The 13643-nt window shown below is 31.0% G+C and overlaps 2 protein-coding genes across 5 annotated transcripts in view; both read right to left on the bottom strand.

Moving 5' to 3' along the window:
* Positions 1 to 2915: 2915 nt before the first annotated feature.
* LOC115239794 (neuropeptide-like protein 32) lies at positions 2916 to 6145 on the bottom strand. The gene is made up of 3 exons (XM_029814521.1): positions 5998 to 6145; positions 5030 to 5172; positions 2916 to 3246 (listed from the first exon to the last, which is right to left on the bottom strand). The coding sequence occupies exons 1-3, from the start codon at positions 6034 to 6036 to the stop codon at positions 3108 to 3110; spliced, it is 321 nt and encodes a 106-aa protein (XP_029670381.1). The 5' UTR covers positions 6037 to 6145; the 3' UTR covers positions 2916 to 3107.
* Positions 6146 to 10428: 4283 nt separating this feature from the next.
* The window catches only part of LOC115239820 (NF-kappa-B essential modulator-like), a 6261-nt gene continuing 3046 nt past the window's right edge, over positions 10429 to 13643 (bottom strand). For 3 of the 4 annotated variants that reach the window (XM_029814588.1, XM_029814587.1, XM_029814589.1), the window contains 4 exons: positions 13269 to 13616; positions 12355 to 13170; positions 12019 to 12222; positions 11643 to 11934 (listed from right to left, as the gene is read on the bottom strand). In XM_029814588.1, the coding sequence (XP_029670448.1) occupies positions 11830 to 11934; positions 12019 to 12222; positions 12355 to 13170; positions 13269 to 13616 (1473 nt within the window). In that variant the 3' untranslated portion in view covers positions 11643 to 11829. Of the gene's footprint in view, positions 10689 to 11642; positions 11935 to 12018; positions 12223 to 12354; positions 13171 to 13268; positions 13617 to 13643 lie in introns of those variants that run through there. The other variant, XM_029814590.1, reaches the window with a different exon arrangement.

The following is a 13643-nucleotide window of genomic DNA, read 5'->3' as shown; positions in this document are numbered from 1 at the left end:
AATCACGAGATAAAGATATTAGATGAAGGTATTTCGTTCTTTTTTCTTTTTTTTACGTGCGAGGCCGAGGAGCGACGCATCTCATTATCATCATTTTCACCCTTTGAGAGAAAGAAGACTCCCGACAGGATTGCTCGCGTGCGTGTGCTTTTTCTCTCTACTTTTTAGTACCAGCAACTTTGAATAATTATTAATTTTATATTACGTTAATTGCAAATATTTAAGAGATGAAGTGAAATATGTTTAAAGAAGAAGATTTTTCGACGGGGATAAAATATCATTTCTGTTGTACTGTGCAAGCACGTTTTTCAGATAAATTATTGCTCAATTGTGTAAGGGGTTTGAAAAATTGTAGTAACATATATCGAGTTATACTTTACAAAGATACATCCTACATACATACACATACACAAACATGACGCAATATATATATACGAGAGAGAGAGAGAGAGAGAGTAAAAATAAATACAATCTTTTAAATATACTTTATAAAGGTTTTAGAGAAAGAGAGATGCTGGTGTCTCTTTGTTATCGTATTTATTTATTTTTCTGTGTGTTTTTTGTTATTGTATTTTAAGTTGGTGGTACGTAAAAGTATCAAAGGAAGAGATTTAAATTGATGAACAATCAGAGAACGTATGACGTGATCGATCGAAGAAGGATTTAGCGGCGGCTGAATTTTAGATTGATTGCGTGCAATCGAGGTACATGTCCTGTAACACGCGAAATTGACATTGTTTACGTTTTCATCAATTCATTTTGTATGCGCGTTGATAGGAGATTTCACCGATTGCTGATTCATGCGAAATGTGCAATTATTACGACGTCCGTAGGAGAAAAGGTCCTTCGTCCCGGTCCTCGCACATTATCAATTGTGGAGTAAAAAACCCTGGCGAACTGCGTGTCAGCAGTGTCTTTTCGAATAACAAGGAAGAAATAATTTTATTTCGATAAAAATGAGAAAACATGGATATTAAAATAAGAATTTAAAATACAGATACAGTAGAAATATAGATAACAATCTCGACATTTTTAAATATTTTTTTCTCAGGTGGAATAATAATTTTTTACTGTTTTTCACTCCACAATTGTAACGCGACACGCAGGATAAGAAACTGTATATATACTCGTATATTGAATAAGATACAGGAATCTGTAATTGGTATGAAGCTTATATAACGGCTGTGTTACCGTACGGATTTTATCTTCCAAATGGTTTTAAGTTACTTTCTTTTTGGACGAACACATTAAAAAAATAATTAAAAAAAAAAGAAAAAAAGATAAAATAGTGCAAGATTGCGCCGAAAGACTTTCGATGCCTCTTCCAACGATAATCGTTTCTCAGAGAAAAAGCGTCGCAGCGCGGTTTACTTACGATCGATGAACTTTTGGAGGTGTCTTAAAAAATAAAAATAATAGAAACACACAATGAAAAAAAATTGCATTTTACCAGAACGAAAAATTCATTTATTCGCAATGTTTCTCGCGACGTTTGTGTCATTCTCGATTTTCTTATATATTACGTGCATTAATAAGTAATAAAAATCACGCAGATATACCAAAGAAAGTTTGTCGATTTGAGAGATTAACAAGCTGGCGAATCTCCTTGTAATCAGACATAAGTATCTTCCATGTATTTTGCACACACATACACATGCAAAACGACACATGCAAATTAGACAGACACATATAAACATACATTTTACACACAAATGCACGCGTTGGACTAGAAAGGTAAAATAGTTTTTTGCCGCAATCTCTCTCTTGTAAAGGGAGTAAAAGAGAGCGAGAGTGAGAAAATGAGAGAGTGCGTCGTATATGTGTGAGAGCGAAAGAAAGAGAGGAAGAGATATAGCTTGGCGATACCGTTTCGTCCCAATTCTTTACTGTCATAACTCGTTATTTTCTTGTTATTCTGCGCAAGAAAAATCAAATCAAATAAAGTATTGTTTAATGTGTCGGCGATGTTGCGCGCTCGCCGCCGTTCTTAAAATTCTCATCGATCGCGCAAACGAAACTTTTCCGCGCGGTTCATCGGAGCGTATTGTAACTCGATCGTTGATCAATCACGAACGCAAAGATTGATTAATGAATCGACCCTCGTGCCGAACCGGTTAAACGTTTCGCGAGCGAAGAATTTTATATACCTTCATACCTTGCATACATCGCATTGTACATTTTTTCAGTGATAAGCAGAGTTTTAAGAGCCTATATTGTACAGAAATAAAAAATAAATATTTGGTTAATTTTTAATCGTTTCTTATATGCATGCACACATATATATATACATATATGTATACATATACATACATATGTATATATATGAAAATAACGATAACTCTAATAACAAATAACGCGCGCGATAAAGTTAATATTATATATATATATATATGAAAAATATAAATATATATATATAAATATATAAATATGAACATATACATATAAATAGATAGTTTTATTATAATGCAACAAATGAGTAATATGATATTTAGTTATTGTATATAGTGTAAGAAAGCTGATATTGTAAGATACAGATAAGGTGTTTTAATGTGCACATAGTCGCGTCATTGTCAATAATCATATTATTACGATTAATAATAATTACAGTTTTTTACATTCTGCGTTTTCTTCTTCCACCAATACCTGCATATCTGCATTCTTATTTGCAATAGATATATAAGTTTCCATTTAAACATAAAAATTCTTCTGCTTTAAATTTGTAAATTTTCAAAGATTATTTTATTCCCAATTCCCATGTTTTTCTAATAATGGTTTTATCTAAAATATTTTAAATAATTTACATGTGAATAAAATTAATCATATATATATCAAATATGCAGAACAGAATCTTTTGCTTTATATATATATAAAAACATATGTGTGATTAGGTGGGATAAAATATCTGTTACTTATCATTTTTTTTTACATATCATTTATTTTTTACTATAAAAATTTTAATGGAATACTTATACGATGGAGACTTCAATAAAACATTTTTAGAACTAATAAAACTATTATATTTTAAAGAAGTCGGATATTAATGCAAAAGATAAAAGAATACATTGATGGTGATAAAATATCACACGGATAAAATGCGGGGGACAAAATTAACCCCAGTATCCCCAGCCGCCTCCCCAACCTCTTCCACCCCAATATCCTCGGCCGCCCCAGTATCCTCCTCTCCAGCCTCCCCAACCATATCCTCTGCCATATCCCCAACCACCGTATCTCCATGGTCGTCCATACCTGGAATTGTTTATAGATCGTTTAATTAAAACAATTTGATTGTTTGAAAATTCTTTATTATGCGAATTATTTATTATGTAATTTTTAAGACGATAAATGTATTATAAAGTGTTATATTTAAATAATTTTTTATGATTTAAATGTCCTATGAATTAAAAACTTTACTTTTGCTAAGTATCATATTAAAAAAACACATTATTTATAGGTGAACGATTAAACGTATGAAAGATATATACGTATAAGAAACTCTGATAATTTTTTACATGGAACCAAATTTAAAAACAGAGGCATTTATAAATATGTAACATGTAAAATCATCTAGAAAATGTCGATCATATGATTTTTCTCAAGAATATAAATACTAACACTAAAATATTTACTTTTAAAAAATTTGTAAGCTTTCATGATTGATATTAACAATTTCTTTTTTAGATAACTATATGCTTATAATCTTTTTTCACCGAGAATTTTAGATAACTATATGCTTATAATAAACATGTAACATGTAAAATTATTTAAAAAATGTCGATCGTATGATTTTTTTCAATAATATAAACACTAACACTAACATAAAATATGTACTTTTAAAAAATTTGTAAGCTTTTATTTTGATATTAAATTTTTTTTTTTAAATAGCTATATGTTTATAATCTCTTTTTGCCGAGGATAAGTTTCGACATTTATTGGAAATGTTACTTGTAAAAATGCATGACACGTATATAAAATGGTTACAAATTGATCGTTGTAACTCGCTTTAGTGCTATTTACGCATCAGAATGTGTCATTTATGCACGCAGCTAGTTAGAGTATGTATGTTGACAAAATTACGATGGACGAGAAGCCTGCATAGTCAAGAGGCAGAGTCGTGAATGCGAATGAAGATAGCATGTATAATATCTTTTAAATATTTCTTGTCTCTTTACGCGATACAATCGTCTTTATAAACAAGTCATGCTGCGTAAATAAAATTCGCATATAAAGTGCACTTAAAAAGATAACTTCGTATAAAAATAGTCGCAGTTGAGGAAGTCTTGATCGCAATAGAATACATGATTATTATTTAATATGTATTATTAATTTCTCATGTATTGTGGATACATACAATATGTGTGCGTGATTTTATATATTATAAAGATATCAAATATGTAAAATTCGTATTCTGTTGAGAATTATCATGCAAGATTCAACTCAAATTCAGGGTAGTCACGCTTTATAAAAATAATAAATATAATAATTCGGACCTTTGATATTTAATCTAGTCGTGTGTTTTGTTGAGAATCTTATTTGAAATGAGTCTTGAAATATGATTAATATGCCACGGTTCAATAGATAAATCTTGAGAGCAATTTAATATTCGTGACGTCATATTTGTAATCTCGATTCAATAAAGAAACTCACAATCAGATGAAGTTTGTCCTGAGACATGCTTCTCGCGGTTTAATAATAGATACTTGAAAAAGGATCGCGTACATATTATTAGTCTTTGAATTTAGTATCAGTTAAGTACTAGGTCGGGAAAAATTGCGTATTATTCAAGTGTGATTCAAGGTGACTTACGAAGAGATCAACATTTACAGTACACACAGTATGTTTAAAGCGCAATTTAATATCAAAAAATTAATAAAAATATTGTTCATTTTGGGAAGATAAATATATAATTATATACCTATCTCTTAATTCATCTCATATATTTTCACAAATTAATTATTAAACTCACGAAAAAATTTCTTGTGCAAAGATAAATCGAGATTAATGGGACAGAATGATTTATAATCAAACTCACCCCCAATACGAGGCATCTGCTTCCAAATCATTGGCAGGCACATCCGACTGTGGTTCGATCTCACTTTGAACAATTGGCGGCATTTCCTTGTTTTCCTCAGCGGCGGTGAACGCGAGGAAAGCGAACACCGCGAAAAGGAATACCTATAAAATCAGATTTAATTTCTTATTATTATCTTTCTGCGATAAACTAATTTAGCCAGAAAATCTTTTTAATGTGACTTTAAATTCGTTTAAGCTGAACAAATTCATAATCTATATAGTTAGAATTCGAAAATACGAAAAGCTTCGTTGATTTGTAATATTTTATATATATATATATGTATATATCATGAGTGATTTTATATATATATATCATGCACAATAAAATTTTGCGGGACTCATCTCTTGAGAATATACTTGAAAAATCGTTAATCAATTAAAGATTTGATCAATCGTTGCCCTAGATGTAAATCCTAGCAATGAATAAGTAAAATATTTAGCTTGATGTAATGTATTTGAACAAACTTTATAAATATAAAATTTAGACTTCTCTGAATTATAATAATGTAATATGTTTATATATATTTATAATATTTGTATTTTAAGAATTTCCATTATCGATGAATTGATATATTTTGATAGCAATCGCAGCATTTTTCGCAGTCTGTTATTTAATTCGATATATTAATTTATCATCACTTTAACTTAAATTTAATATCATTTAATTTATCGATAGTCTTCATTGTCACGATTTTTCTGATCTTGACTATTCAATTATATCAGAGATAATTTATTCCCAGCGATAATTGGAGTAATTGATCTCGCGTGACGTGAATTATCTTAATCGGACAAGTTGATTGGACTCTTTCCTCGCGATTGACGTTTCATGCCTTTGAAAATACGCATCGAAACACGCGCGATGACATGACAGAAATTGAAAGATCCGCGATGGAAATAAATCTCGCGCATAGAATCAAGATCACTTACGAAATGCATAGGTCGCAACATATTGAGGACTGATTCCATTTCGAGTGGAGCGAGCCTTATATACGCGATCGTTCCGTGCGTGTTTTCGAGTCGCACGCATCCACACGTGCGTCTTTACACGTGTGTCATCGGCTACCTGCGGTTTCGCAGGTCGAGTGTTCGCGCGCCGGAGCGAGCGAGGAAAAAAGACGAACCGACGAAGAGGTGTACGTACATAAGTTGCGGCAGAAAGAACCGCAAATGGGAATGCGATTTCGGATCCTGGGATTTCACGGCGTGAGGTGTCGAGGACGTGATCCTCATAAAATTCGAAGGGGGCATACGCATAGGCTTCGTCGCGCCGATAATGTTGAAGCGAATCCACGCGTTCCCATTGATTTTATCCCTTTTTCGGGAAGACAAAGCTCTCTCAAAGCTATTTCGTCGCACGCTTAATTTATGCCGATGCAAAATACCGTTATAAAAGGAAACACTTTGTAATTTAGGAAGATAGAAAGAAGAGCAATCTATTTTTATGAGACTTAGCGAGCGAATAACTACATGTTTTTTTAAGGCGATTTTTTCTTAGATCACTCACAGTATGAACGAATAATTAATATTTGTACTGCGTACTCGATTTGCACAAGGAAAACAGGTAATTTACATACGTTTAACATCTATCTAATCGTATCTAACAATACTTCTCGGTATTGTCCCGTTGGCAAAAGGTATTCTGGGAAAACGCACTTTTGTGTTCCCGGACTGGAATTGTATTTCGCCAGATTGCGTTTTTGGGCGGCCATTTAAGTTAGGGGGATGATGATGACTGATGGGATGAAGATCATTCTTGGAATTCTATGCGTTCTTATGAGCAAAAAATATTCGAGGATCTCAAAAAATGACCGATCTCTTCTGACGTGAATTAGAAACGCCGAGTTCTTGATGCGCGATTAATCATTGTCATTATTATCTAGCGGCGTCACACATTAAGCAATGTGCAAGTTTCTAATTTGCACAACTCTACTTGTTTTATTCTTCTATTGCCATTTTTGCAAAATCTTATGTAAACAAATTTTGATATTTATAAAATCATACTAAATGCGCTGTAAATATGTTAGAACCAAATTAAATCGTTTGCAAAAAAGCTATTATCGAGTAATATATGTGACATATCTCTCTATACTATGCAACACGGTTATAAAAAAGTATTTACAATATTGTTTTTTATTAAAATTAACAATTCAAGATATAAAATTAAAATTGAAAGCAACTATACTTAATAATACAAATACAGCTCATAACAGTTTGAAATATATAATTTTTTGTAACAATAGTAGTGACCTCTGATAAAGAATTGTCCTTGATCTAGAATTTACGATGTTTTATGTTCGTAAGTGAAAGTTAATTTTTGTTTTTCTCTCTCTGAGATTGTCATTTTATACCTTTTAGGAACGATTCATGAAATCTCGGTCGTTAAATTAAGAACGGCATTACCGCAAAGTTAATATTATGCAACTTTTATGAAGCTTTAAAACTGTATATTCTTGTTATATATATATATTATTACAGTTGATGACGTATCCGATCGGGTATGTTTATGTTTAAATTTAAAATTCAGATAAAATTGAGATAGATGAATGACACAATCGCATTTTGAAGTTGATATGCAAAATTGTCAGAATGCATAAAGTTATATGAGAAATCCGCCTTCGATACCTGCCGCACAACAAGGGATCGTACACAATATGCATAACAAACATTTCGGAAATACTTTGATTATATACTCATATCGCATTAATTGTTTCACTATATGTTTTGCACTTGAGAACACTTAAAGATTCGCATTCTACGGCAGATCAAAATAAATTATTCGCATATTAAGTATTCGAACATTTTTTCCTATACGACAAAATAAATGATGATACAATAGATTTACTATCAATGCTTCATAATTTTTTATAACGCAACAGAGAAAAAGAAAAATTTACTATAACAGATAATAATAAGATAATAATTTTTGTTCGAAAAATCTAAAATTGTTCATATTTTCAATTGTTTTAATATCGAAACTAAAATGGATCTCTTGTTGTAACCGAAAATATATAGAAATGCGAAATTTCTTTTACTCTGCTCCCCTGATTTTTCAGGGGAAAAATTTAAAAATTCTATATCTTATAAATCCTTGTCGATATTTTTTTTTTTTTCTCGTAAGTGGATATAGAAAGATACGAGTTCAAGAATTTTTCAATGAAATCTTGATCAACCGGTTCCACAGGGAAAATTTTACAACTTCGAGATATTATTGATTCTTTTGCATGTTACACTATTAAATGATATTATCTGCATTTCCGCTCGTCACCTTAATTAATGAACGCTCGCGCATTGCACCTTTCCATCATCGAAGGAATGTAAATTAGAAGATGTTTTGAGACAAGAGTATGCTTCTGGTCATTAACATGTATTCATTAACGCATCGGTCTATTAAGTCGAGGTGATTCCCCGGACTGACCATTAATTAACTCTGTAATTGGCATCTGGTTCAGGACCGTATTTTCTTCTGCTCAGCAAAAATCTCAATTTATCGAAAAAAATGGATCAATACAAGCTTACGCAAAACTATAAATTAAAATTTTTAAAGTATAAATAAAACTGGATTTTTCATTTTTTTTCTGATTAAATGTAAAAGTAATTGATAAAAATTTCCTTCTCTTTAATTTATTCATTTTTTGCGCAGTCATCCCTATTATTACTAGCTAGATCTGGATTTTCGTGTTTCACATATCTGCAGAAATCATGGGGGCATCCCCGCGAGGGCATCAAACGGGCAATCGTAAAGCTGTAATTTTTAAGAATGAACAGACCGGCCCACCTTGAGCAGGCCTGTCGTCGTCGTCGACGTCGTGCGTGCCCCTCCGACTGATTTGCGAAAAAGCGAAGGAATGGCACGCTAGTGATGTAGCACAAAAAGACATACGTCTTTCTTCGCATGGGGAAGAATCGTTGACCGCGGTTTCTCCACTCAAGGTCAGGCATCATTTTTTTCCCCCTCACTTCGAGCAGACATACAATATATACAATAATCTTCGAGAAAGACGCATATTTTGTCTTTGTTATCACGTTCTCCTGCCGTGCGTAGAAACAAATAGGGATATGTTGTTTTATATAAATAGGCGCTTGTAACAATTATTTATAGATGTATCTGAGTATAGATGTTTTCGCCATTAATTATCTGGCATATTTATCTTTAGCATAGAGTTACGCGACATAATTCGATTTATTTTACATATATTTTGTTCACTAATAAGAATGGTTTATTTCCATTGGGAAACTCTTGTTTCTTCCAAAACTATATTTATTATTTAATATACTCACACTATTACATGAGGTAACTAGCGGTTGTGGGGCAAACATTGTGTGATATATACAATTATCAATAATGTAATGTAGCATTCACACATATATGCACCATGTCCTAATATAAAATTTGAAAATTATTTTTTCAATGTAATAACTGTTTTTTATATCAAAAAAACTTGCAGATCTTACTTCACTATAATTTTCAAATGTATTGTATTAAGTATTAAAATAAACTAAAATGATTACAGTAACATAAATGAAAAAATAAAAAATGAAAAAAAAAAAAAGAAAAACATTGAAAAAATATAACAATAGTCATATTAAAACCTTATCATTTTAAAACCTTATTCTTACTACGAACTACAAAAACTAATACATATTATTAAAATATATTAAAAAACGTATTATACTTTTTAAGTCTACATTATATACGTTGTGTAACCTTCATTGAAAACGCATAATTTAAAATGCATACTACGCGTTTTAACACTGCTCTAATTAATATTAAATCTACACGCTTAGTTAATCTACATACTTAATTTCGTTTTAAAATCATCTACAATGCAACATTACAAGGGGCGCGTTCCACTTAACGCCCGCAACGCTCACGGTATCATTTCATCCTTGTTGTTCAACAACGTGTCCAAAATGCGCGAAGCCATATCAAGGCTTATCAGCTTTAATGGAGCATATTGAAAGATGCCTAGATTAATAATAACTGAAAAACATAAATTTGCACTAATTCACTTCTGTCGAACAGAGACGGGGTCTAATAGCATGGATAGTCGAAGAAACAAGAGACTTTCTCGAAGAAATTTCGGAACCGATTAATACTGAATGAACCAATTTCTTTCAACTGTTATTTATGGGAATGTATCTGTGTTGCGTTATATATATACTATTCATATACAGGGTGTCCGACAAGTAAGTGACCAAACGAAAGGTGGAGGTAGATTGGGTCAAACTGAGTCGAAAAGTCTTGAATCATTTTTTCTTACGACTTTTCGATTCAGTTTGATCTAATCTACCTCCACCTTTCGTTTGGTCACTTACTTGTCGGACACCCTGTATATGAATAGTATATATATAACGCAACACAGATACATTCCCATAAATAACAGTTGAAAGAAATTGGTTCATTCAGTATTAATCGGTTCCGAAATTTCTTCAAAAAAGTCTCTTGTTTCTTCGACTATCCATGCTATTAGACCCCGTCTCTGTTCGACAGAAGTGAATTAGTGCAAATTTATGTTTTTCAGTTATTATTAATCTAGGCATCTTTCAATATGCTCCATTAAAGCTGATAAGCCTTGATATGGCTTCGCGCATTTTGGACACGTTGTTACAACACCATTCTGTAATTAAGTTAAAATATATTAGTCTACATATTCTAACGCAATTGTTTTTACCCTAGTTTATTTAGTTATATTATTGTAATCATAACATAACTAGTGTTACGTTCGGTATCGTATTATGCGATATTACATCGCATAAGGAACAAATTGAATCGATCCTTAAAAAAAAAAAAAAAATTGTATATATATAGAGTTGTGACAATTTTGATAGATTTTCTGTTTATAAACATGTAATGTATGTATCACTTATGAATTTTTTAGTTTAATTCACACCCATTTCGTTGCTCGTTAGTTGGTCCATTTTAACTTTTATTTATTTATGGAATGTATGCTTTGTGCATTTTAAAAGCAATAAATAACTGTACAATATATGATCAAATATTAATAGAATAATAATATAATTAAATATAACGAAATAAGAAAATTAATAACCATCTATTGGAATCTGGATGTTTCCAATTGTTGTTAGCATGTGCGTTATATATTTAGCATATTTAAACATATTTAATTTATCAACAACTGCAAGGCACTGGACTTGAGCTAGATTTGGAAAAATCACTAATGCTGAACTTAACCCTGGATTATTACCTATGTTTGTTTATGGTTCAACATAATATTCATTAAAATTAATATTCAACAGTTATTCATTAAAACAGCAAGGAATCATTTTTTTAAACTATAAATAGACTCGAATACTACTTATATAATAAGCTAAAACAAGCTAAATTTTTAAGCATGCTTACTGAACATTAATATTTATAAACTAACAGAGATATTCAAAACCTGTATTAAATCATGTGTAAAATATGATCCCCTAAATACTTTGAACAATAAATATCATAAGCTACAGAAGTTTTCTAAATATTAACCCAGAGCATAGTATTATTACTAATGAGATACCCAAAAGATAAATATCTAAAAGGAAAGAAGAAACATAAAAAGAAGAACCCAATATTAAAAAAACTATCAGCAATGCCAATTGCACGACATGAGTGCTATATATTTGAATGACAATTGTAGAATTATAATAAAATATTACAATAGAGAAGTAAAACTAATCTAGATGTCTACTATATAAATAAAACGAGAAAAGTCAATTTGAGAAAAAAAATTTTAAAATCTGGATAAAAATATTAATTAATCATTGCTTCATTAAAACGATATTTCGATATTTCTGATAAAATGACAGCTTTGCTTGTGCAATGGCATTGCCGCCTTTCGTATATCCACTGCATTTGTCACTGTCCTAGTGATAATAAAGAGTAGGAAACACAATCGAGTCAATTTATATTGTCAGATAAAGATATTACATAAAATTCAAACTACTTACTGGTTTAGATTTATTTGCATTATTAGAGCTGGTAGTCTGCTCGTCCGTAAAATTTTGTATTTGTTTGTTATATTCTATTTGTTTCTGCAATTCCCTCTCCAATTTACTTTTCTCTTCTAGCAAGGATTCCTTAAGATTTTTCTCACATTGGAAGTCTTCTTCGTAGAGTGCTAATTGTGATCTTAACAGATTAATCTCTTCCGTCTAGAAAAGAAGGAAATAGCATCAGAACAATAAAATTATATACATATTTTTTTCATCATGTATAGGTTTTATATTTTATTTTAATTGCATTATTCTTTACACAAATCAGTTCAAAATAAAAAGTTTACTTACTTTTTGTGCAAGTTGTTCCATTACTTCTTTAAATTCAATATTCTTCTTCTCAGCTTTCTGTTCCAGGATATTTGCCTTGTCCAGCAGCTCTTCGCAGTAAACTTGCAACAGCTTTTTCTCTTTTTGCAGAGCTTTCTCGCAATTTTCATATAATTGACTTTGATAATCGAGTGACGTTTTCTCTTCATTCAGATTGACTTTTTCTTGCATCACAAGTTTTTTTTCGTCGCATAACAATACGCGTTCCATATCTAAGCTCTTTTTCTGGCTTTCAAGTAATTTTTTTTCTTCTTCCAAATTATCCTTCTCTTGATTTAAAATTCTTTTTTCCTCTTCAAAGAATTGCTTATCGTGCTTAATTTGTTCTAATTCCTCCAACTTCTGCATGTTTTCACGAGCGCTTTTATTCTTTAGAACATTCAATTTCGCATTTTCATAGATCGTTATTTCTAATTCATATAAAATGGAATTATAATCTGAGAATATATTCTGAAACTGCTTTTGCGATTTAATCAGAGTCTGCCTATCTGAGATAATTTTCACCTGTTCATCGGCTAACTGTTTGCAGCAATGACATAATTTTTCTCTGTATTGATAAAACTGCATTTTCAAGTTGTCATCATCAAGTAGCATAAGTATATCTGTAATCTCTTTTAAACTTTTTTCTATGGTAGCAAAACGTTCTATTTGTCGTACGTAACATTCAGTTAACTCTTGTAATAAATCATTATATTGCTTTATATTTTGCACGAATTTCTGGTGGCTTAGACTGGACGACGATTTCGATATTTCGGGTAGTTGAATGGGAGTGAGAGCCTATAAAATGTAAAAGCAAAATTATTTATAGCTTTATTCTGTGTGAATTCAATTACCTAAAATATTTTTAGTAAATATAATTCTTTATAGATACGTACACATTGCAGCTTTTCTTCAAGCAAAGCAATGGATTCTTTCAAATGTTTGATTTCTTCAATTTTTCCTTCCAAACTTTTCTGATTTTCTATAATTTTTATAAAAGCTTGACTGTCAAGACAACTTAATGATTTCATTGCTGAGTCTAATTCTTTTTCTATTTTTAATTCTTCCAGTTTATCTTGTAATGCTTTCTCAGCAAATTTTTCAGATATTATACATGTTATATAATGTTTGCATTCTTCAAGATCCATTTTTGACATCGCAGTCTTGAGTTTTGGCATAATTTGCTGAAGTTCTGTGTGAGCAGTACAAACATCAGTGGTACTATTGGGAATTGTACCAATCGTCTGGAAAAAAGTTAAAATATTTTGTGT

The sequence above is a fragment of the Formica exsecta genome, unplaced genomic scaffold (assembly GCF_003651465.1).
Source record: "Formica exsecta isolate Colony F162 unplaced genomic scaffold, ASM365146v1 scaffold395, whole genome shotgun sequence".
Lineage (NCBI taxonomy): Eukaryota > Metazoa > Arthropoda > Insecta > Hymenoptera > Formicidae > Formica > Formica exsecta.
Note: the sequence above shows the minus strand (reverse complement) of the source record. Positions and strands in the feature narration are given on the sequence as shown.